Consider the following 25,368-nt stretch of genomic DNA (forward strand, 5'->3'; position numbering starts at 1 on the left):
ATGAGCCTCTTCTACATCCACAGCAACATCTAAATTAAAGTCCCCCAGGGTGTTACTTCCTCTCTGCCCACAAGGAGCTGCTCCCTAGCTACCTGTCTTTATGCAAACATACCCTTTAAAAAATGCAAAGTTAAGGCTAAGAAGAAAAAGAAGGGAATTTGACAAAAAAGAAAAATCAAATTAAGAATACCAAAAAGGCAAAACAAAAATGATTACAAGGTTGTAACAAATTAAGAACTTTATTATAAAGCAAATAAGCAAGTTAAAACTATAATGGGTTAAAAAATAAGAAAAAAATTAAGCCAAAATATGGAAACACTAAAAAATTTGCCCTTCTGCCTTCTGCCATGTGAGAATGCAGCAATGAAGTGGTGAGAGCAAGCCTTTACCTTAGGCTGCATCTGCCAGTGCCTTAAACACAGCCTTCTCTGCTTCTGGAACTAGATATGTGTGGTCCAGAGAAGAGACAGAAACAAGCTGGCAGAATACAAACTCAAAGTCTCCACTCTTCTCATTCCAGAAAATTCAACTGCCAGCTACCCAAAGACCAGAACATCTTTTCAACGGCAACAATACCTGGAAACAAGCCTCAGATGCCCGTAGAGTCCTCAGAGCTAAGTGAAAAGTACATTGAAAGGGTTTTAAAAACAATGGTCTCTCATGCTGGGCACCAAGAATGCACAATGAGAAAGGGACTTTTCAATAAATCATATTGGAAAAAATAGATATATACATGCAGAAGAATGAAATTAGACTCTTATATGATACTATTTACAAAACAACTCAAAATGGATCAGAGAGAACCACCATACTGTAACAGGTTCTTAGAAACTGCTTTTGCTACAAAGCACTAACTCCTCACTTGGGCCGACAAGTTAAAAGACTCCTTTGTCTTAAAATTTGGGGCCCCTGCTTAACTCTGCATGAAGACATGTTAACCATTCAAGGAGTGTTTGCCTAAAAACTGGTGATCCTTAAACTGTCTTACCCCCCTTCAAGGCTGAAGACACAAAAAAGAGTAACTGAGGAATCTTCCTGTTGGCATTTCTAATTTCCTGATCCAGACTCCCAAAACAGCACCTAAACCTAAAGTCGCCCTGGAATCCAGGAACAGCAGAGTTTCACAGAAAGTTCACCCCATAATGTGAGTACCCCCACCCCAAGCAGACCAATCATCCCATGGGAACTAAATTGTTTCCTCAAGCAGTGAGAACATCTTTGAACTAACTTCCAGGATCAGAACTGAGATAAACGATCAATCAGACCACACCTTTTACCCAAGACTGCCTAACTGTGCATACTTCTTGCCCTCTCCCCCAGTACTTCCTCTGTTTGAACCTAGAGCTCATGTCAGTACTCCCAAGATGGATTGAAATACCTCCCCCATCTGATGGAAGCCAGCCTTTCTGTTAAGCAATCTCCTTTCTCTGCCCTTCACTACTCATCTCGTGGCCAGATTTGATATGTTGGAACTCCTGGAATTGAGTCTGTTGGGTCTATAAGATTCCCCATATGATAACAGAAACTGTGATCGAGTAGGAGAAAACAGGGAAATTACATGGCATTGTTTTGGGCAATGATATTTTCAAGTTGACTCATAAAGTGCAGGCAACAAGAGCAAAAATAGGCAAAAGAGATTATATCAAGCTAAAAAGCTTCTGGACGGCAAAGAATACGATTAACACTGCAAAGAGACAACCTATGAATTACACGAAAATATTTGCAGTTCATACATCTGATAAGGGGATAATATACTGCCAGGTGTGGTGGCTCACTCCTATAACTCTAGGTACTCAGGAGATGGAGATTGCGAGGATCATGGTTTGAGGAGAGCCCAGGCAAAAAGTTAGTGAGACCCCAACTCAACCAATAAAAGGTAAGCATGGTGGAGTGTGCTTATCCTAGCTATATGGGAATAGTAAACAGGATGATCAAAGTCCAATCCAGACTGGACATAGTGTGAGATCCTATTAAAAAACTATCTAAAGCAAAAAGGGCTGGGGCATGGCTCAAGTGGTAGAATGCCTGCCTCACAAGTACAAAGTCCTGAATTCAAACCCCATTACCACCAAAAAGGGGGTGGAGGTGATGTACATACATATAAGAAACTCAAAGAATGATTGAGGATAAAAGACGCTCCGATAAAGGAAGGAAGCACTTATCAAAAGGAATATTTAAACTAAGCCCCTAGGCTGGTTTGTGTGCTGCAGTCCTCTCAACACTCAAACTCTGGAGTCTGCTTTGCTTTTTGCTCTACTTGCCTAATAAGATTCTGCTGGTCTCTTACCTTGTGACCTGGACTGAAATTCTTTTACGTGTTGGATTCAATGACCAACTGACCAGATAGAGGTTCTCTTGGGGACCTCCTTAAACCTCCACTAACTCCCTTAGTAACACTCACCAGAAGTGCTGGGGTCTCCACACCACTGGAGGTCATCTGCAATGTAGCCCAACAAAGTGTCCTCCAGGGTGAGCATCTTCCCCTGCACCCAAGTGTACTGATGGGCCAGCTCTTTTGATTTGCTCCAAAAGAGAGTCTAAGAAAGAACAAACACAACCTGTTGTTGAGATTGATTTAGTAGCTCAAAAAGAAAATGAATCCACATTTTGTAAATGAAAGAGAACAGAAACTCTTAGAGTAGATCACATGTAGTAAGGGTAAGAAAAAATAAAGTCATATCTAGAAAAGACATTAAAGAGTTCCAGTATTCCAAAAGTTTTCTGTAAGTAATTTTTGTTATGATCTGTTTTCTAGAAGATGTGTTCTTTGGTTATTAGAAGCTCCATAACAAGGACCTACAGGCCACATAGAGGTTTTCTCTCTGTTGGGGACATCCTTGGACTCCCATCAATCCCCAGTGACAATCATCTGCTCCCACAAAAGCAAAACAAAATAAAAAAAACACTGGGTTTTCTTTTCAGGGTCAAAGACACAGATGGCCAAATCTCTGAATAATATGCTGTCCCATGAATCCATTCATTCTTAGCATGAATCCACAGAGCACAGAGGATTACATCAGAGCCTTATTGAAACTCAGCATCGCCACTTATTAGCTGCTTTGCCTTGGGCAATCAAAGAATCACTTTAGAAAGCCTCACTTCCAGTATCTATAAAATGGAAGTGAAAATGTCTGTTACAAACTCATGGGATGCTGGGAGATTAAACAAGGCAATGCAGATAAAGTGCTTAGCACAGTATTTGTTGCATAGTTGGTCTGGTTGACAAAGCCTGGATTATCGTTTGTCAAATACCTCCTCTGTGCAGGGTATCATACTTGATGCTCCAGAGGGAAGGGCCACAACTCCAGCTCACTAACAAGGAGATGAGGGGTGGTTGTGTCTGTGGGGGTAAGGACTCCCAAACGTAATTTTAGACACATGGAATTTTTGTCTTATCACCAATTTTAGAGAAAATGTACTCCATGATAGGCCTTTTCCAGGATGATAAATGTATTAAAACCAAGGCCTCTATGCTCTATTTATACAGAACAGTCACTTGGGCAATCACTAGCTAACCAACCTCACAAAGCCTCAGTTTTCTCGTGGTACAGTGGGAATGTTAACACCAGGCTTGTCTGTTCCACAGGATGGCTGGAAAGGATGGCCTTTGAGTGTAAGGGTGAGGAGAGCTCATTGCTATAATTATATATGGTTGAGTTATTTTGACAGGTTGGTGCTGTGTTTGTTTTGCTTGGTTTTTGGTCAAATCTCCTTTCCTCTTTCCATGTCTCCATTTCTCTCTCTTACTTCCTTTCCCCAGACCTCCTAAATCTTGATGAAAGCCTGGTTTCCCAACAGCCCTACAAACTCCACCAACCACACCCACTAGTACCAAGTACCTAGATTATTTTCTCTTCCCTCATCTTAATCAAAATTTGATCCACTTCCCTCTGACAGTTTTAAAATCAGTAACTTGTCCTCACTACCTTGTTGCAGGGTATGGTTTGAGTGTCCATCTTAATTAGTGGCTCGTAATCTTCTTTTGTGATGGAGCAAGGATTCTTTGAAATAAAAGCACCTTTGAATGCATCCATTATCTTTAAGCAGTCTTTATCTCTGTAAGATAAAACATGGAAATAAAATAAAATAGAGATAAGATACATTAAAAATATTTTGGGGAGCTGGGTGCTGGTGGCTCATGCCTATAATCCTAGCTACTCAGGAGGCAGTGATCAGGAGGGTCGTGGTTCAGAGCCAGCCTTGGCAGATAGTTCTGTGAGACCCTGTCTTGAGAAAACCCATCACAAAAAAGGAACTGGTGGAGTGACTCAAGGTGTAGACCCTGAGTTCAAACCCCAGTACTGGAAAAAAAAAAACTTGGGGGCGGGGCATAATTACTCCAAGAAATCTCTATTAGGGAACCAGGCAGCTCAAACATATCATCTCATCTAACACATACAGCCTTTTTTTTTTTTTTTTTGTGGTACTGGGGTTTTAACTCAGGGTCTCACCCTTGCTAGGCAGTTGTTCTACTGCTTGAGCTCCTCAGCCAACACTAACTTGAACTTCTTATGAAGCAGGAATTAGACCTGGTGTGGCGGCTCAGTGAGGTTAAAATAATCATCCTTTGTTCACACAGTTGGCAAAGTGGTAGAGTAAGACTCAGATCTGTGTCTGTCTGATGCCAGGGCTAGAGTCTGGTTATTAATTCTCAGCTAACTAAGTGTTAAAATAAAGTCAAGAACACGTGATGATGACCAGTTTTCTTTCTCACACAACATGTAGAAGGCATCCTACTGCCTTCAGAAAAGTTCAAGTTCCTAATTGACTTCTACCCAAATTTTCCCATCTCTGTGCTGGACATGGTCTCCACTTCCTGGAATACATTTTCCCCATATCTGCATACTGAAGTCCTAACCACACTTCCTGCCTGTGCCCTGGAGTGAGTAGAAGCTGGGGATGTGACTCTGTTGGTCCCCACAGTTTGGGAAGCCTCCTGACCTTTGTGTCCAGTAATGGGAAATGAATGGAGGGGAGGCTATAACTTACAAATGGTTTTAAAGACTTCTTTAACTGGAGCTGGGGGTTGGCTCAAGTAATACAGTTTCTGCCTGGCAAACGAAAAGCCCTGAGTTCAAATCCCAGTACAAAAAAAAGAAAAAGACTTCTTTAATCGTAACTCACATCCAAGCTCACATTCCTCTGGGAGCCTGCTGCTCCTCTAAGGACTAGAAAATCCTCTCTTTTGTGCTTTAGCTTCAATTTAGCCTACACAGCAAAGTTAGTGGCAAACAGGCCTATCTGCCTAGAGTGTGGTCATCTTACAGTCAGAGACAGGTCTGGTTTACCTTCCAGCCCACTAATAACAGATTCAAATAATGTTTATAGATTGAGCGGGAGATTAAATATGATTCCTATAAAATGCAAAATACACATGTGATTTAAAGATTTCACTTTCTGAATGGAAAAGCAAGAAACTCCAAAATCCAGCTTGTCTGTAAAAGCAATGGGAACCCTAACAAGAACTATCCATACCAGCTTTTTAGAACTCTGGAAAATAAAGCTTGCAACAATCCAGAAAATGTTTCTTCTAAAAAAAAATGGTTCAGTATTGGTTAGAAAACTGAGCCTTTTTGCATTTTCACTTGCTTTAATTACATCTCCCTCTCCCCAGCTCCAGGGAAGCCTTGAATCCATAGCTTTTACATCTGTGAAAGCCCAGCCTACCAGCCAGGCAGCCGTAGAGCAAGTGTGGATTCACAGAGAAATTTATGACGGGATCTGTCTGGAAGTGTGCCAAGCAACCCATGTCTCCTGGCTTGTCTTTATTTGACACAACTGGGAGTTCACTCAGTGTGAATGGCGTGCCACACAGCACTGGTGAAAACAGTCAGTGCAATAATATAACATCACAGGTGCGTGAGGTAGCTTTACCTGGAGGGGCTGACAAGAGGCAAAGGAAAACCTGAGGGAATCAAATATCCATAAGGATTGAAAAGAAATGTAAGGAGATGTCTCACTGAACAAAAGATGTCAAGAAATGGATAGGAATTATTTTTTTAAAAAAGAAATAAAGTGTAGAGTTCAAATCAAATAGCTGAAATGAAAATTCCACTGGAGTGACCCAACATCAGATCTGAGCTAGAAGAAAGAGCCAGTGAACGTGAAGTCAAGCATTACAGTATCTGCAGAAAAGAAGCTGCAGAAGAAGACATGAGAAAGGGGAAAAAAATTTTTTTGAAGAAATAATGTCCCCAAACTTCTCAAATTTGGTGAGTAAAATTCTTTTTTTTTTTTAATTTTATGGTTGTCCTGGGTGAGGGTACATTGTGGCATTTACAAAGGTTCTTATAATATATGATATATACCATACTTGATTTCACCCCCTCCACCATTCTCCTTTATCCCTCTTAGGATGAGTAAAATTCTTGGAAGAAAACACATAAGAAAAAATATTTATAATCTTAAACAAATCAGTGTTTTCTTAGATGTAACAATAAAAGCACAGCAACAAATGAAAAAAAATAGATGTTACATTTCATCAAAATTAAAAACTGGAGCCAAGCATGGTGGCTCATACTTGTAATCCCAGCTATGAGGGAGGGGAAAATTGGGAGGATCATGATTTGAAGCCAGCCCAGGCAAAAAGTTAGTGAAATCCACCCATCTCAACAAACAAGCCAAGTGTAGTGGTGCATAGCTATAATTCCAACTACAAAGGAAGGCACAGGTAGGAGGATCATAGTTCAGACTAACCTGGGCAAAAAGCTTGAGACCCTCTCTGAAATATAAAGCAAAAAGAACTGGGAACGTGGCTCAAGTGGTAGACACTGACCTAGGAATTGTGAGGCCCAGAGCTCAAATCTTAGTATTGCAAAAAAATAAAATAAAATAAAGACAAATTTGCTTCAAAGAACATCAGCAAGAAAATAAAAAGAAAATGCAGAGAATGGGGTAGAATATTTGTAATGTCAGAATATTTCTGATTTGGGACTAGCATCCAGAATAATGAAGTTCTTACAACTCAATGTAAGAAGACAGCCCAATTTACCAATGGACAATGGATTTAGTATGTTTTCCCACAAGAGATAAGAAAGGACCAGTGCACATTGAGCACTGTCCACAGTCAATAGGAAACTGCAAACCAAAGCCACGAGATCCACTTTACGCCCTCTAGAACGTGTTACAGGTTGAAATGGACCATATGTTGACGTCCTGGCCTCAGATACTCAAAAGTGACCTTATTTAGAAATAGGGTTGGTGTGGGGCAGAAGCAGATAGGAGGAATGACTTCTAATGCTCACAGCTCAATAGAGTGACTTGGTTGCCAACAATTGCTTGTGCATTTCAAAATGGCTGAGAAGCCTTTGAATGTCCCCGACACTGAGCAGTGACAGATGCCTGAGGTCACTCTGCTTTGATCATTACACACTGTCTACACAGCTGAGATGTCACACTGTGTCCCATAAATATGCACGGTTGCTATGTGTCAACTAAAGCTGCAAATAAGTAGGGTCGTTGCAGATGTACCCACCCACCAGTAACACAGCAAGTCTCCCAAGGTACTTTTAAAGAAAAAAAAGGTTTTCCTTAAATGACTCTTTTCAGCTACCGTGATGGAACCAATCACCAGGAGACCCAGGTAGAGCAAACAAATCTGAAGATAACTTCAGATTATAATAGGGTTATAATAGAGTTTTGAACCATTCAAGTAAAATTCCTTCCTCATAAGACCATGAAAGTTGGGCTTTCTCAATGATTTCCTGTCCAAAGAGAAATTATTTCCTGTTGGTGTTCACACGCCATCACAGTGAGGATGCTTACCTTCCTCTTATTGCCTCGCTTGTGTGGACTCCTGATTACAAGATGTCCTTAAGAAAGTCTCGTCCTTCCTAATATAAGGTTTCCTGTTCTTAAGTGTGTTAGCAGCTATGGAAGAGAGGACTCAGTGCTGGATGTGATGACACACGCCTGTGGTCCCAGCTATGCGGGAGGCTGAGGGAGGAAGATCATGGTTGGAGGCCAGCCTGGGCAAAGTTAGCGAGAGAGCCTATTTGAAACAAAACCAAACCAAAACCAACAACCAAACAAAAACACTAAAAGCAAAAAGACTGAGTGTGGATCAAGTGGTAAAGCATTTGCTTAGCAAGTACTAGGCCCTAAATTCAATCCCCAGCACTGGAAAAAAAAAGAAAAGAAAAGAATACATGGTGCCCATTGTTTCTACTTTCAAGAGTTTGTAACTTGAAGGGAAAAAATAGCACACAGAAATAATTCGTCCACTTTTTTCATCCTCACCCCATTCTTTTTATATTTTCAATTTCAGTACAATACTAGTAATATAAAGTTTATCAGTAGCTGGGTTGCGGGTGCACACCACCATGCCTGGCTGATTTCCTTTTGTTTTTGAGGTGGTAGGAATGGAACCCAGGGCCTCATGCATGCTAGGCATTGCTCTGCTACTGAGCTACACCCTCACCTCCCTTCACCATTTTTTTTGGATATAGTTAAGTAGTGTTAAGACAACGTTTTGCAACCAGTCTCTAGAACTCTTCATCTTGCAAAATTGAAATTCTGTACCAACAGGTACAGAGTATCATACACTAACTCCCTAGCCATGCTCCCCAGCCACTGGCAGCCACCGGCAGCCACCATTGCCAATCCACTCTGTTCTATCAGTTTGACTACTCTAGCTACCACGTATAAATGCAGTTGCATAAAGTTTGTCTTTTGTGATGGCTGATTTCATTCAGCATGATATTCTCAAGGTACACACATCGCAGCACATGTCAGCATTCTCTCCCTTTTTAAGACTGAAAAATATTCAATTGTATTTAAATATCACATTATCCATTCATTAGTCAATGCACACTTGGGTTGTGTTCTCCACACATTCTTTACCCTCTTGCCTTTGAGGTTCCGAGGGTTGGAATCAAGGCTTTGTGCTTGCTAGGCAGCCACTCCACCACTTGAGACAGTCCACCATTGGAGTGTCTTTTTTGCATTGGTTATTTTTGAGATAAGGTCTGCTTTATGCCCAGGCCACATCCTAGCTTCCCCAGGGAGCTGGGATGACACACACACACCACTATGCCCAGCCATTGGTTGAGATGGGATCTAGTGAACTTTTTGCCCGGGCCAGCCTGGAACTGCAATCTTCTACTCTCCGTCTCCCAAGTAGCTAGGATTACAGGCTTGAGCCACTATGCCCTGCCCTTCCACCTCTTCTCTCATCATGCATTTACCGAGGGCTTAGTGTAGGCCTCTTGTCACAGCTATGAAGATAGATACATGCCATTCTGTCCTCAAGGCACTCAAGCTGTAGCACAGAGCACAGAAAAGAGAAAGATCAGAGCCAACTGGAGCAATCCCCCTTGGTCACAGATACTTTTCAACTCTTGCCCTGGGGTCCATTGGTTACAATCTATCTTTTCTCCTCCCTCATTCAATTAAGGGTCGCACATTACAATCTGTAAGACTTAGGTTAGGTGTTCCCAACCTGCATCCTGACTTCTGACAGTGTGAAATAGGGTAGGGTAGGGGGCTACGGCAGCAGACCTCATCCAATGAACTTTCTCTCCACTTTATAGACTTCCCTGAGTCTTTAAGCAACTCACACACAAGTCACAGATTGTACCTAGAATCAGACTTCACAATGTCGAGGAGGCAGGAAGTGAAGAGAATCACAAGGCTAAGATGGTTCGTCCTGCAAAGCCCCTTGTGGGCTCTCTTTCTTTCCTACTTTCTGGCCTATAATTCTAGATAAGGTTGCTAAGAGAGGTTTGTAGGGTTCTTCACAAAGTCAGAAGGATTTCTGCTTCAGAATTAAGGGGCTGACGCTCAGGGTGTGTAGCAATTTGTCTAAGATCAATTAATCAGCACCAGAGCTGGCTCCCACAAGAGATTTAAAATCACAGACTTGGCCTCCAAATTGAGTGGGTTCTACAGAAATGAAAATGAGCACCCTGAGGGGAGTTATTGTGTCCCTAGATCACAGGAGAGGTTCAAGTTCAGGGTGGTTATTCCAGGTGCTGAGATTAAAGTGAGTGGGACAGAAAGAGTTAAAGTCTCGTGGTTAAGAGAAAAACCATTTAGATTGGATCATAAAATACAGTTTTTACATTGTCGGCCTGTTTTGGGGTGTCGTATTGTCGCTGCTTTCTAAACTTACACCATTCCCAAAATAACATCCGTGTCTCCAAGTCCCATCAGTAATTCAGCTCCATCTTCGTGATGTGTCGCTCTGTGTAAAGCTCTCACACCCTGAATCTGCTTCCTGAAGTGCTTCACAAGAGGCAGTGATAGGCATCCTAGGAATTTCCCACTGACAAGCCCTGCAGGGCAGGCAATCTCTCCTCAAGGAAAACCAGCAGGTTCATTCTGCCGCTTGCTTCTCAAATTGAGACTGCTGGAGCTGGTACTGAAGGTCAAGACTGCCACCTTGTGGAAGAAGTGAGTGATTGGGGCAATTCACTAGAGCAACTGGAATTTTCTTTTTTTTCAATTTATTTTTAAAACTCTTTTATTAGCGCAAGCAATTAGATGTTTCTAAATAAGGTCTTAAAATTATAAAGATCTTCAGGCTGAAGGACAATTTAGAAATAATTAATTCGTTAATCCAGCAAATGCTATGTACATTTCTGAGAACATAGCATATACCAGAGAACGAAACAAAGGTCTCTGTCCTTAGGTGAGCTTATATTCTACCAGCACAAGACTAACAATAGATATCAAATATAATGAATATAATACATATTAAATATACATATTACATATGCATGCATTATTATGTATAACGCATGTATATGTGATATATATGTCATATGCTAGAAACTGATAAGGTCTAGGTGAAAAGGGAGAGAAGTTAACTGAGATAAAAATGTCAGGAGTGAGAAGAGGTGACAATGTTCAGCATTAAATAAGGTGGGGACAGTGGGTGGTACTTATCAAAGAATCACAGGAAGCGAGGAGATTAGCCAGACAAGTATCCAAGTTGCATTCTGGACAGAATGAACACACACCACCAAGGATGTAATGCAGGACACATTCAAGAACAGCAAAGAAGACAATGTGGCTGGAGCAGAGTAAGCAAGGAGGAGACAGTGGAAATAAGTCAGGAAGGTAGAGAAGTCACCAAGCAGGGCTTCATAAGTCACTGTAAGGGATTTGACCTCTACTTGTGGGGAACTGAGGAGCCATAGACAATTTTGAGCACAATAAGTACACAATAGTGCTTAAATTCTGAAGCATTTCTCTGCCTACTTTGAATGGTGTCTGAAAGAGAGAAAAGGCAGGAGGAGGTAGACCAGTAATCTGGGCAAATGCAGATGATGGCTTAGACCAGAGTAGTAGTGGTAGAGATGATGAAAGCGATAGAATCTGGGTTCATTGTGAGTTTCCAAGCAGATTGGGAATACAGTGTTAGTTGAAGGTAAAAGTGAATGATAATTCCAAGGTTTAAAGCTGAGACACTGGAAGGTGGGGTTGCCATCAATTGGCAGGAGAAGGCTTCAGGTAGAGGTGCTATTGGCTAAGGGTTCAGTTATGGATGTACTGGGTTTCAAATGCCTATTAGACATCCAAGTGAAGCTTTGCAATAAAGAAATGAGCACATGAGTTTGAAACTAAGAAGAAATAAATCCATGAGACCATTTGAGATCAGCATCCAAAGACAAAGAAGAGAAGATCAAAGACTGAGCCTTGAGTCACTCTAACTTTAAATTGTTGGCAGAAGAAACCCACAGAGACTACATGGGAGGCAACCAAGGATTTAAACAAATAGCAGAAGAATTGATGAAAGTTAAATAAAGTATAGTAAGCAGTGGACGTGATTGCTCGTGACAGATGCTCCTGATTGGTAAAAGAAGATGGTGATTGAGACTAGACTATTCAAATTAGCAAGGAAGTTATGACAGGAGCTGTTTTAACTTCCAAATGCAATGGAGTGTATGGGTCCTAGTGTTTTCCCACTTGTGTCAAATAATGTATTTATTTGAATTTATTTTGGGGAAGATCATGGGATATCCTGCTTGTATTTAAACATATAAAAATGTGTCATTAAGAAAGCTATACCCCAAATTTATTTTTCCATTTCCTTACTTTTCATCCCCATTTCAAGACTTAGCCTATATTCTCTTAGGATATTAAGCCAGCCAGTTCCTTACTAGTCATCTTTTTGGATGAAATTTTCTCAAAACTGTAAAGCAAAACAAATTACCAAAATAAATTTCATGTTAAATCAATCTCTGGCAATCATTTATAACCCCCTACTTTAAGTTCTTATACTTACTAAAACCTATTTATTATTTTTCTTATTAAAATTGCCAAATGTTACAAGTATGAATTCAAAAGCAGCACCCTTGGTGACCTAATCAGCTTCCAGAAGACCCCATCTCTTAAAGGTTCCACCATCTCTCACATCACCACAGCAATGGCAAAGCTTTCATCACTTAAACGGTTGGGGATATCACATCCAAACCATAGCACTTCATAAAGCATTTTGGTGGTTTCTAAGAAAGTTAAACATCTAATTACCATTTGGCTCAACTATTCTATTTTTAAGTATTTACCCAAGCAAAATGAAACCGTATGTCCATACAATAATTGATACACTAATGTCTACAGTACTTTTATTCACCATATTCAGAAGTGAATCCAAACTAAATGTCCATCCGTGGGTAAACAGATATACACATTGTGATACACACATTGGACTTAGCAGTAAACAAGGTCCAACTATGAATACATACAACACCTTAGGTGAATTTCAAAAACATAATGAAGAAGCTATGAAAGAAGTCAGACACAAAGTATATGATTCTATTTACATAAACTTCTGAAAAAATATAAACTTATCTCCAGTAATAAGAAGTAGACATACTCCACTAGATATTAAAACGTTAGTAATCAGAACAACGTCGCAGTGGGATAGAAAAGAGAAAGTCATAAAACACACTACAGAAAAAAAATTAAAAGGAAAGACACATCAGTGAGGATAGAAACAGAGAGAAACGTGACAGGCAACAGGGGTGACATTATGAAGCCCTTGGTAAATGACAGAATATGTGACGAGTAAGACTCATACACCTGACTATTCATCTGAAGGAGGAAAGGAATTAGTTTCCTAATTTCATCACACACAAATTCCAAATAGATAAAAGACCTAACTGTGAAAAGCAGTTTAACATTTTAGAATATATATGACCTTTCTATGACCTCAGGAAAAATGTCAGTTTGGTTTTTTTTTTTCCCCTTTTCTTTTATTATTCATATGTGTATACAAGGCTTGGGTCATTTCTCCCCCCTGACTCCACCCCCTCCCTTACCACCCACTCCGCCCCCTCTCTCTCCTCGCCCCCTCAATACCCAGCAGAAACTATTTTGCCCTTATTTCTAATTTTGTTGTAGAGAGAGTATAAGCAATAACAGGAAGGAACAAGGGGTTTTGCTGGTTGAGATAAGGATAGCTATACAGGGCATTGACTCACATTAATTTCCTGTGCGTGGGTGTTACCTTCTAGGTTAATTCTTTTTGATCTAACATTTTCTCTAATTCCTGGTCCCTTTTTCCTATTGGCCTCAGTTGCTTTAAGGTATCTGCTTTAGTTTCTCTGCGTTAAGGGCAACAAATGCTAGCTAGTTTTTTAGGTGTCTTACCTATCCTCACCCCTCCCTTGTGTGCTCTCGCTTTTATCATGTGCTCATAGACCAATCCCCTTGTTGTGTTTGCCCTTGATCTAATGTCCACATATGAGGGAGAACATACGATTTTTGGTCTTTTGGGCCAGGCTAACCTCACTCAGAATGATGTTCTCCAATTCCATCCATTTACCAGCGAATGATAACATTTCATTCTTCTTCATGGCTGCATAAAATTCCATTGTGTATAGGTACCACATTTTCTTAATCCATTCGTCAGTGCTGGGGCATCTTGGCTGTTTCCATAACTTGGCTATTGTGAATAGTGCCGCAATAAACATGGATGTGCAGGTGCCTCTGGAGTAACAGTCTTTTGGGTATATCCCCAAGAGTGGTATTGCTGGATCAAATGGTAGATCGATGTCTAGCTTTTTAAGTAACCTCCAAATTTTTTCCAGAGTGGTTGTACTTGTTTACATTCCCACCAACAGTGTAAGAGGGTTCCTTTTTCCCCACATCCTCGCCAACACCTGTTGTTGGTGGTGTTGCTGATGATGGCTATTCTAACAGGGGTGAGGTGGAATCTTAGCGTGGTTTTAATTTGCATTTCCTTTATTGCTAGAGATGGTGAGCATTTTTTCATGTGTTTTCTGGCCATTTGAATTTCTTCTTTTGAGAAAGTTCTGTTTAGTTCACTTGCCCATTTCTTTATTGGTTCATTAGTTTTGGGAGAAAAATGTCAGTTCTTTAATAAGGTACAAAGGCACAATCACCAAAGCATTTATAGACATGGTTATATTTAACCTTCAGTAAAATGAGCGAATAAAATCAACAGCAATAAAAATCAACAGCCAAGCCATAAATTGGGAGAGTATTTTGCAATCTACACAACTGACAAGAGATTACAATCCAGAATGTGTAAAGAAAAGAGACATCTCAGTATAAAAACAGGCAAGGAAGAAAAATCAGCATTTCACAAAAGAAACCAGAATGACCCATAAAAAGATGTTCAACTGTGTTAGTGATCAGAGAAATGAAAATTAAAAACACAAAAAGATGAGCAACTTTTTTAAGTTCAACAATTTCAAACAAAGGTAAAGATGTTTAGTAACAAGGACTTTCACACTGCTCTTTTCTTACCCAGCACTGGATTGAACCCAGGGCCTCACTCTCAACCACATGAGCTATACCCTTCACACTGCATTTTAAAACAGAGTTTGATCCACAAATTTGGAGGCCACTTTGGCTCTGTGTGACATGGTGACACAGTTGGCTTCCTGCTCAAATAGACTTCCTTCTCCCTTCCTCCCTATTGGCAAAGGGTGTCTCCTAACATTATTCAAAATATCAAATACACAGCAAGTCTTCTTTACAATCTGAAGTAGTCATATAGCATGGCACTGGCCAATGAAGTCTAAGAAGCCAGAGAACTATTGAGGGATTCTGGGGAGCCATTATTCCCCGATGCGGGGAGACTCCAAAAGAGGGCACTTCCACCCATTCCTGAGTGTAGTTTTATGAGGATCTGCCTGGAACGGCAGCAACCCCTTGTGAAGGGAAGCTTGAGGATGAAAAACACCCCAGGAAGATGGGAGACTAGAAGGAAAGAGTCTGGCCCTCACTGAGCTGCTGAACCAACCCTGGCGCCACCCCATTTCTGAGCACCCTGTCATATGTGCCCCAAATCGCTTGTTTAAAGGCAGTTGAGAGCTTTGTTGCTTGCAGCATAAACACCTTAATTATGGGTTGGATTGTGTCCCTCAAAGGATACTGTAGTCACAGAACCTTATAATAATGTGACCTTATTTAGAAATAAGATCTTTGCAGATGATCAAGTTAAAATGAAGTCATTAAGGAGGATTGCAATCCAATATGATTGGGGGGATTTTTTAAAAAGGAAACTTTGACACAGATAGACAGGAACCAAGGGAAGACAATAGGATGACAGACAGAGAACTCCACCTACAAGGCAGGGATGGTCGGCAGCTACCAGGAGCTTGGAGAGGGCCATAGAAAAGAGTTTCCCTCACAGCCCTCAGCAGAAAGAACACAACCAATACCTTGACTTTGAACATCCAGCCAGATTTCCTGTGAGATCTTTATTGTTGAAGACATGGTTTGTGGTAGTTTGTTATGGCAGCTGTGCAAACTAATGCACCCAGTAAAGGTAAAGATGACAACTAGTCTATGACTTAGCAACTTTCTCTCTAGATAAGCACCCCAGAAAAATCATGTGCCCAAGTAGACATTCCTGGTGTAGCTTTACTTATGCCAGCAAAAACTGAGCTTAGGGACCAGATTAATGAAAGTGTGGCATGGACACTCAGAAGGATGCAAGTGAAAATTGATGATCTAGGATGGATAAAGTTCAAATATAATGTCATTAATATTCCATATAGAGAGAGATGGCAGGGGAGAACCTAACCAAGGTACTGTGTGAGCATAGATAGAAATGTCACGACGAATCCCCTCTGTGCAACTGAAACATGATAAAAATGCTAAAAAAATAAAATAAAGCCCTAATGTTTCTAAAAGTTTTGTTAACTGGAAGAAGTTAATTCTGTAGCGCTAAAGTATATAACAAATGCAAGTTAAAACAGAACTGAGGTGACACCCTTTCTTATGCTGGCACTCAAGAAGTTTGGGGTAGAGAGAGGACAGGGAAATAGAAAATCTCACTGCCTCCTGCAGAAAAAAATTGGTGCGTTTATTTTTCAAAATTAAAAATAATATATGCTTTAACTTGACAATACCAGTTCTGAGATTCTATCTTACACACAGTCACATACATACACTCAGAAGGATTTTATTACAGCATTGTTCATAATGCATTGCAAAAGAATTAAACAACTAAAACAATAAATCTAGAGTGCAGTAAATATATAAAATAGAAAACTATTAACTGTGAGGATGAACCCACACAATAATGCTCATTATCAAGAAACACTTCTTATTTTGGTGGTGGTACTGAGGTTTGAACTCAGGGCCTCATACTTGCTAGCCAGGTGCTCTACCACTTGAGTCACTCCACCACTAGCCCTTCTTTGTGTTGGGTATTTTCAAGATAGGGTCTATTTGTCCAGGCTGGTTTTGAACCAAGATCCTCCAGATCTCTGCTTCCTGAGTAGCTATTATATGTGCAGAGAATATTTCTAGAAAACTGTGGTAGAAATAAGTAGAAGTATTTGCCTCTGCAAAAAAAGGAAAGAAATTAGAGGGGATAGATTTTTATTTCATCTGTTATGTGTTATTTCTTTACAAAGTAGGAAAAAGATGTGAAGCAAATGCAGCAAAATCTTTTTTATCTATTAACTCTGCATGGTAAGCAAATGAGTGTGGTACTCAATAAACATTTCAGTGTGTTTAAAATGCTCATAATTTAACATTTTAATTTTTTTTAATTGAGAGGACGCATAACCTAAGAATATGAAAGGAGAGTGAAGGAGGGAAAGAAGTCCCTCATGTGGGAAGAATGAGGAAAACAAGACATGGTGACTACCGTTCCAGCTGGAAATCGATGTCTTCATTTCCTGAGATTCAGATTGCCTTTGAAAAACTTTTATCCAGAAGTACTGAAACATGAAAGCAGGACCCCAAAATGTGAACATTTTTCTTAGGTTTGAAATGTTCCTTTGTGTTTTTAAGTCTGATCCACTGCAATTGCATGTTTTCTGGCTTTCTTGGCCCTTGAAGAGTTCCCAAGGTGATTTGATTACTGCCAACTTAAACACCGTTACAGACAATTTAACTCATAAGAAAACTCTTACTCCTGAAAAACAAGTCAGTCAACCTTACTATGAATTTCACTCTGTTTAATCTATGAAGTGTCAAACACAGAAATGAGTTTGTAACATTTGCTTGACGGTCATAATAAGAGAAAAGAAACATTTGAGCAGTATCAGGGTATGGATTATAGCCAAGAAAAGCATACCGTGGGGGAATTTCTAATGTTTCTTCAAATCAAATTATATTAACAGCTTCAAAACAACCACATATTAGACGACCCTTCCACAATATGGACTCACCATGTTTGACAGATTCTACTAGAAAGAGAAAAACAGGTCTTGCAATTTTTTAAAAATACATCACAAAAATTTGAATTATGTTGACAAAACTACTTATGTCAAAGCTATCCACCCACACAAGTATATCTCCCTTTTATGGATCTCCTTAATTTTTATTTATTTATTTTTAATTGTGATATTAGAATTCTACCTTGGGTTTAACTGATCTTATATTCTCTTTTCTCTATTTTTTTTTTCAATTTTAACAGATGTTCCAAAATGGGTATGTTTCACTTCACTTTTTTAACAAATGTTCTACAATGTATTTCATTTTCATTGTTAGAAAACAATCAGTCCTTGACAGAATAAAATTGTTAGTCTCTTGTTCTATTTATTCTTCAAATTCCTAACCTCAATTTCATTGTCTTGTTCCCCATCATTCCGTCCTCCAAAGTAGACGATTTGCTGATGATATTTTGCCAAAAAAAGAACAGTACCTTAATCCCCATGCAGATCAACTACAGAAATCTATCAACCCAATGACTGCCCCCACTTTGTCCCCTAGTCTTACACACACACACACACACACACACACTAATTCTTGACTTCATCTGTCATTAAGCTTCCTGTTTTTTCTTTTTTCTTTCAAGTCTCAGAATCTTATATACACTCCACATTTAAGAAAACTTTGGCTTGGCAGAGTGGCTCAAATGGTAGAGCACCTGCCAAGCAAGCATGAGGCCTTGAGTACCACTGGGGGAAAAAAAACACCTTTGGTCTTTGTGGTGTTCTTAAGGAGCCCCTTAGAAGTAGATCAGATTCGAAGGGATTCCTTAAGAGCAAGAATAATGCCTGAACAATCTTAAATTCATTTATAAAAAAGTCTCTTAACTGATCCCTATTTAACTGACTCTTATTATTAACCAAAGACTGTTCATTCTTTCTGTAAAACAAGTTGATTTTCTTTAACACACCTTCTAGATTGCTCTGTAGTGCACCCCAAAACTTTTGTTTCTACCCACTTGGTTTATTATTCACCTTTTCATAAACATGTTTATGCTTATTTTGTTGTTGTTGTTGCTGTAATTACACAGTTTCGTTAAGTTTTACTTAAATAAGTAAGTAGAAAAAGAAAAACCATTTTTCCTGTGAAGAGTAAGTGAATATTCTAGTAAAAAACATTGCTGAATTTGAGGTTGGTAGACCAATTATAAAAGCCCATAGAAAATTTTAGAAATCTGGAAGCATCCTTCACGTAGATGGTTTCTCAGCCTACTTAAAAGAAACTGCCTTTCAAATAAGCCCCAATTTCTTCCTTCCGGAACCTTCCCTTGTTCATCCAGCCATTACTCCATTCCTGTTATTTCCAGTAAAAACCCCTCATCAGAATTGTTTATGTGCACAGTCTCCAGTTCCTCTTGCTTCTCATTTTTCTTCTTGAATCCATTCCAGACAGGTTTTTGTTACCACCACTCCTCCTAAGCTGATCTTGACAAGTCATCAATCCATTGGTCAATTTCTAGCCTTCATCTTACTTGGCCAGTAAGAGTCACTAGAATGAGCTGATTACACTCTCTCCTTCCGAAACATTTTCTTCCCTTAAGTTCCAAATTCATAGTCCCACCCAAGACCTCTCTCAAGTACCCCCAGACTCGGACAATCTAACCCTCATTCAACATTTCTGCTTGAATACCCACGGACATCACAGAACTAACATGTACAAAACAGAACTCCTGACTGCTTTTCCACCTTGTTTCATTCTTGTGTTTCCCTTTGTAAAAAGGCAGCTCATTTTTCCAGTAGTTCAGCTCGAAACTCTTGGAGTCACCATTCTTTAGTTTTTCCTCTCATATTCTAAATACAGATGAATTGATCTCACCCTGAGACCAGGGCTCATTTCTGCCTTGGGCATCAGAAGTCTAGACTCACCTGCTTGGGTCCTCAGGCCTTCAGGCTCAGACTGAGAATTACACCATTGGTTGCCCTGGTTCTGAGGTCTTCAGACTTGACTGAGAATGCTGGCTAACACATCTCTCTAGTGATAATAAAGTGACAGAACCAACCATCTGTCCTGCCTTTCTCTATGGACTCTCTTTCAGTGCAACCAAATGGTGAAGAAAGCCTCTGGTGTAGGAAACTGGAATAAATAAATGCACAAAGAATCTTCCAATTAGAAAATGCAATGAAAGCAATCAAGCTTGGCAATAATCATCAAAGGTTGCCAATCTATTTGAATGAAAAGTGGCCCTGAAACTTTCCAATGGATGGCTCAGGCACGTAACACCCAACCTGATAATCTCCCAAAACGTGGGATGCAGTAACATTTTGGCCCTCATAATGTGATGCTGAAGGAATGACACAGTGACCTCTGTGAAGTGTTCCTGCTTCACCCCAGTTCTGCCTGACTCTCACCAGGGCTCTGTTTACAGCCATGAAGGAACAGAGGAGCAAGTTAAATAACACCACGAAGATGTGATCAGCCAAACCCAAAAGCAGGGAAATTCTGCAAGACAAATTGTCCAGCCTGTTCAGCAAATTCATAACCATTATTAAAAGGAGGAGAGAAATGGTTATAAGTTAGAGGAAACTTGAGATGCATATCTGTAACGTGACTCACTTCAAATAAATCAATCGTAAAACTGTATTTTAAAGAAAATCATGGAAAGTTGAATAAGGTATGGGTGAACTTTGGGTGATATCAAAGAATGGTATTATAGTTGTGTTTTTAATATTTTTTTGTTTGAAATACAGATAGAAAGATTTACAGATAAGATGATATGAAGCCTGAATTTTGCTTTAAAGTACTTTAGGGGGCGAACAGTGAGGAAGTGGGTGAAATAAGAACAGCAGAATATTCATAAATAGTAAGGGGGGGTGGGTTATATTATTTTCTCTAGGCTGTGTATGCTTCAAATTTTCTACAAGAGAAACTTCCCCCATACTGGCATCCTTGCTGTTCTCGGGGCCTTTGCACATGCTTCTCTCTTTACATAGAATGCTCTTCCCAGGTATTTCTAGGTTCCACTCTGCCTTTGTATGCCTTTGCTGCATTATTATCTTCCAGGGAAGCCTTCCTTATTTTACGACCATACTTAAAATCTTAAATACCCTTCTACCCTCTTCAGCACTTTCTCTTGCTTTCTTCAATATCTATCTCCCCATGAGAATACAAGTGACATAAACTCAAAGAATTTTAGTATGCTATGTTCACTGCTATATCCCCAGGCTCTAGAAGAGTTTGCAGGACATAATAGTAGCTCAATGAATACAGGTGGCCCTCTGTATCTGTGGTTTCCACATCTGTGGATTCAACCAACTGCAGATCAAAAATATCCAAAAAGTAGATCGTACAGAACATAAACAGATCTTTTCCATGTTATGATGGTTCTCTAAACTCTACAGTACAACAGCTATTTACATATCATTTACATCGTATCAGGTTTTATCCACAGTGTGGAGATGATTTAAAGTATAAGGGACAGTGTGAGCAGGTTATATGCAAATATTACACACTTGAAATAAGAGACTTCAGCATCTGGATTTTGGTACCAGAGGCTGGAACATCCCCCAGCACAGCCCCAACACAGAGGGATGACTGCATCTCCTGAATAAGCATTTACAAAAATATTTATAACTAAGAATTAAGGCCAAAAAATGGACAGCATCTTTTTCAGTGCCATACTGGGATACTGCCATGGTTTGGATAAGGTAAGAGTGTGCATCCCAAAAGTCTGGGTGCTAGATGACTGGTCCTCAGTGTGGCAGTGTTGGGATGGTGAGACTTTGAAGATGTGCGTATAACAGAAGGTAATTAAGTCAAGAGACCATCACCGTCAGCGTCAGCACAGAGTAATCCTGGTGCCAGGAGTGAATTAGCACTTGTGAGCGCAGGTTGTTACAAGAGCAGCCCTGATAGTCTGGCTTCCTATCTAACCATGTGATCTGTCCTGCACATGGCTCCACCATTATGGTGCTCCCTGCCATATGTTGTGACATAGCCAGAAAGTCCTCACCAGATATCAGCAGCTACAAGTACCATGGTCTTGTACCTCCAAAATAGCTAAATAAAAAAACTCTTTTCTTTGTATGTTTCCCTAACATCAGATATTACATTATAGTTACAGAAAATGGACTAAGACAGGTATTGACAGATTTAGCCAAGAATGAATTATCTACTAGAATACATATTTGTTTACTATTGTTATTTACTTTAAATTAATTGCTTAAACCTTCTGAACTCAGATAATAACTTGGAAATCTTCTCTGTTAGAGATGCAAATAATTTTTGTGTAGTTAAAAGATATTCCCGAAGTTTCTGTTTTTTTATTACCCTGTAGAACATTAACCACTCTCAGGTCTAAACTATCAATCTAATATTCTTTTTAAAATACTTATACTCAGTGCTTCAAATACTTTTTAAACCAAAATTAACATTTTACTAATTCCGCCATAAATGAGTAGGTAAGCTTAATGTATCTTGATTCTGTATGCTATGAAAGTCACAATCTTAACTTTTTGAAGCCTATACTTTGAAAAATGTTTTAGCTGTTATGCTTCACTTTTTTTATTTGAGGGGGCATTAACCATCTTTCTGTTACTAAAATGAAATACTTGAAATGTCCTCAGATAAAGAGAACAGGTTTATTTTGGCTCACAGTTCTGGGAGTTTCAAGCCAAAATCAGAAACTCTTTACTACATATTTGTCTAAATCTGTAGCCATTTTGTACCAATGAATTTTACTGAGTAGACTTTCTTAAGATGCTGAAGTTGCTACAGTAGGAGGCATAGGAAGTAAAATGGAGAATTGGCCCCTGAGAAAATCTGGAAATTTTGAAGAGGAAGGAGAAGCCAATAGAAAAGAGAATTGTTTTTAAAAATGTGACATAAAATAAAGGAGTCAGAAAAGACAGACAACGTGGACACAGATGTGATATTTAAAAGCCAAGGAAAGACATGTGAAGAACTTTCTCTAACTCTCTATTTTCGTGTTGAGTCATGACGTGCAGGTGAGTTGAATTTAGCAAGTGTTTGCAGAGGACTCCAGTGTGAGCAGCAGTCCGGACAACTGAGGACGCAGATGAGACTGAGACTCCCTCCTCTCCCTGCCCTGGCTGTCGGCAGCGGAGATGAAGGTGGCTGTCAGGGAAATGCCTACTCCCCTCCCTGCACGAATCTGCCACTTTCGTCAAGGCCACCTAATATACAGCAAAACTATTCCTCTTCCTGCTCATAATTTCTCTATGTGCTTCGTTATATCATCAATGTTCCCATTTTACTTTGAGAACACCATGGAAAGATAAATTAAGGAATCAGTTCAAGGTCACACTGTGACAAAGCCAAGATTTAAACCCAAGGATGTGACTCCATATTAGTTCAGGTTCTTAACCACTCACTCCCTAAGCCTGTTGACTCATGTTTCTTAGTAATGTCCCCTCTCTATTTCCTAAGTCCCTAGACATGACCAAAACATTTTTAGTCATCCTACTCACAGACCAGACATAGGCAGTTGAGCAGCTGAGAGTTCAGTCTCTAGCCAAATTTTTAGCAAATCTGAAATCTGTACCTCAGTTTGCTTATCTGTAAAATGGAGATACCAATAGTAACTCTCCCACAAAGTTGTTTTTGTCTTTTTTTTTTTTTTTTGGATGGGACTAGGGTTGGAACTCAGGGCTTCAAGCTTGCAAAGCAGGCACTTGAGCCACATCTCTAATCCTCCCATATGGTAGTTGAAGGACTAAGTGATTCCATATTTTTGAAGTGCCTGGCACACAGTAAGCATCATATTATTGCTAACCCATTTACATAAAGTGTGTGTGTGTGTGTGTGTGTGTACATCTATAAAAACGTCCACCAAAATATTAGCAGACTGTATCCCATTCATTTTAACGGTGATTATTTAAATAAAAATTAATTTATTAATATTTGCTGAATATACACACATGATTATGTTGAAGATATGTAGAAGAAATCACATAGACGTATGTTCACACACGTGTTTAATACCAACGGTCCCCCTGACAAACATGAACAGCTGTGCAGTTTCTGAGCACCTAGCTTGCTATGTGATGCGCTCACCACAAGGGATTGAACAGCCACCAATAAAACTTAAACGAGTCATCTCAGACTGGACTTGCTTTGCTTTCACTGACACTGTGAAGCCGTCTGAAGGATCCCTCCACTTCTAGTTTCTCTTTCGATTAAGCATTCAATTACCTGTAAACAAAACACTTACCGCGGCCCTGGGCAATCTTTCAGCGGGAACAATTTGCAAGTGCGACCGGGCGTGCGGGGCCTCGGGACGGCGGAGCGCGGGAAGCGCCTTGGAGCTCTTCTGCTGGGTGCGGGTCTGGGACGCGGCATGGGCGCTCCGCGAGCACAGGGCGGGAGCTCGCAGCGTCCCCGCACGCTTTCCACGGCCTGTTCGGCCTCTCTCGCAATTCCAACAGGGAGCTCTACAGCACGAGCGAGCCCTGGGAAGCCAAGCGGGAAGGGCGCTTCCCTTCGGGGAGGTTAGGAGCGGGCAGGCGCGAGATTGACGGGTGGCGTTTCCAAGCTGAACGAATTCACCCGGAGGACGCGCCTTCCCTGGTTAGTAATACCTGGATTTTAAAAGTTGGTTTTGTTTCACTAAGGGTCACTTGCATTTCGGGGCGCGCAAGAAGAATCGGGGTACTGTTTTATGTGAATGAATGAAACTACTTTCAGTGGTTTGGCTTTTTCTGACGCCCTCCTCCCCGCCCCCACCGCAGGCTCCGCAAACCACTCAACCTGGTGTCATCTGTAACGGTTCCCGGGCCACTTAGCGAGGGCGGACGGAAACTCCAAGCCGAGATGAAAATGTCAACAACTCCCTGCGCTTGCTAGTAATTTTCTGTCCCTCCAGCGGGGCTGGGACCCGGGGTGTGCCGCGCTTAGGACCCCTTGCAGGGGAGGCGGGCATCGCGCACACGCGCTCACCAGCGCTCTGGGCTGGGCGGGCGGGCGCAGCGTCCCCTCCGCGGCTAGCGCGCTCAAGGCCAAGGTCACCGGCTCTGGCCAGTGGCGCGCGGAGCCGTCCGCCCGGCCGAAATCAACTCGGCACTGCCGAGCGCGCTCTCAGCTGATCCGCAACAGAAGAGCTTTGTTTGGGGCGACCGGCCCGCACTCCCCCGCGCGCAGTCGCCAGCTGTGCTGCACCGCGGTGCCCAGACGCCGACTCACCTCAGCTCGGGCCGGATGAATTGAGTATAGATGTAACATCGTCCCAGGGCGATCTCAGAGAAATGTTTGGAAGTGCCCGTCCCATTCCACTTCAATTGCTCTGGTGGTTGGCTCTGTTGGTGCCACTTCAGGACTCCGACCACCGTCACCACCAAGAGGATCAGAACCAGGAGACCCACTCCAAGACCGATCTGGCTTCTCCTAGAGATCCGACAGCAACGTTTGTCCCCAGACACGGGACTGAATTCACAGTTGGCCATGGGCTGAATGCAGGATCGGATCGGTTGGGCTAAATTGGAGAGGTCAGCTGGAGGCTAGGCAGGAAGAAAAGAGAGCGCTGACTGCTTCAGAAGCTGCACCTCCCCCTTTCTTTCACTTGCCTTTTATCTGTTTCCCTTCCCACCCCCAACTCCCTGCTGCACAGTCCATGGGTGGCTGAACAAATAAGGGTTTAAAGGACCGAAAAGACAACAATCCCTCTAGCTGCTCACTTCCGTGCTCCCGAGCAGGTGGACCCGATTCTCCATCTCCAGAGAGAAACGGTCACCTTAACCCTTTGCAGGTGCACAAGTAACAGACAGCATG

General features: G+C 40.9%; 1 protein-coding gene across 2 annotated transcripts in view; it reads right to left on the bottom strand.

The window, feature by feature from the left end:
- The window catches only part of Cd38 (CD38 molecule), a 42,582-nt gene extending 17,419 nt beyond the window's left edge, over positions 1-25,163 (bottom strand). The window contains exons 1-3 of one of the 2 annotated variants that reach the window (XM_020171641.2): positions 24,784-25,163; positions 3,927-4,056; positions 2,402-2,537 (exon numbers count right to left, since the gene is read on the bottom strand). In XM_020171641.2, the coding sequence (XP_020027230.1) occupies positions 2,402-2,537; positions 3,927-4,056; positions 24,784-25,043 (526 nt within the window). In that variant the 5' untranslated portion in view covers positions 25,044-25,163. Of the gene's footprint in view, positions 1-2,401; positions 2,538-3,926; positions 4,057-23,815; positions 24,517-24,783 lie in introns of those variants that run through there. The other variant, XM_074042578.1, reaches the window with a different exon arrangement.
- Between the last annotated feature and the right edge of the window lie 205 nt (positions 25,164-25,368).

This window comes from Castor canadensis, chromosome 9 (genome assembly GCF_047511655.1).
Source record: "Castor canadensis chromosome 9, mCasCan1.hap1v2, whole genome shotgun sequence".
Taxonomy (NCBI): Eukaryota; Metazoa; Chordata; class Mammalia; order Rodentia; family Castoridae; genus Castor; species Castor canadensis.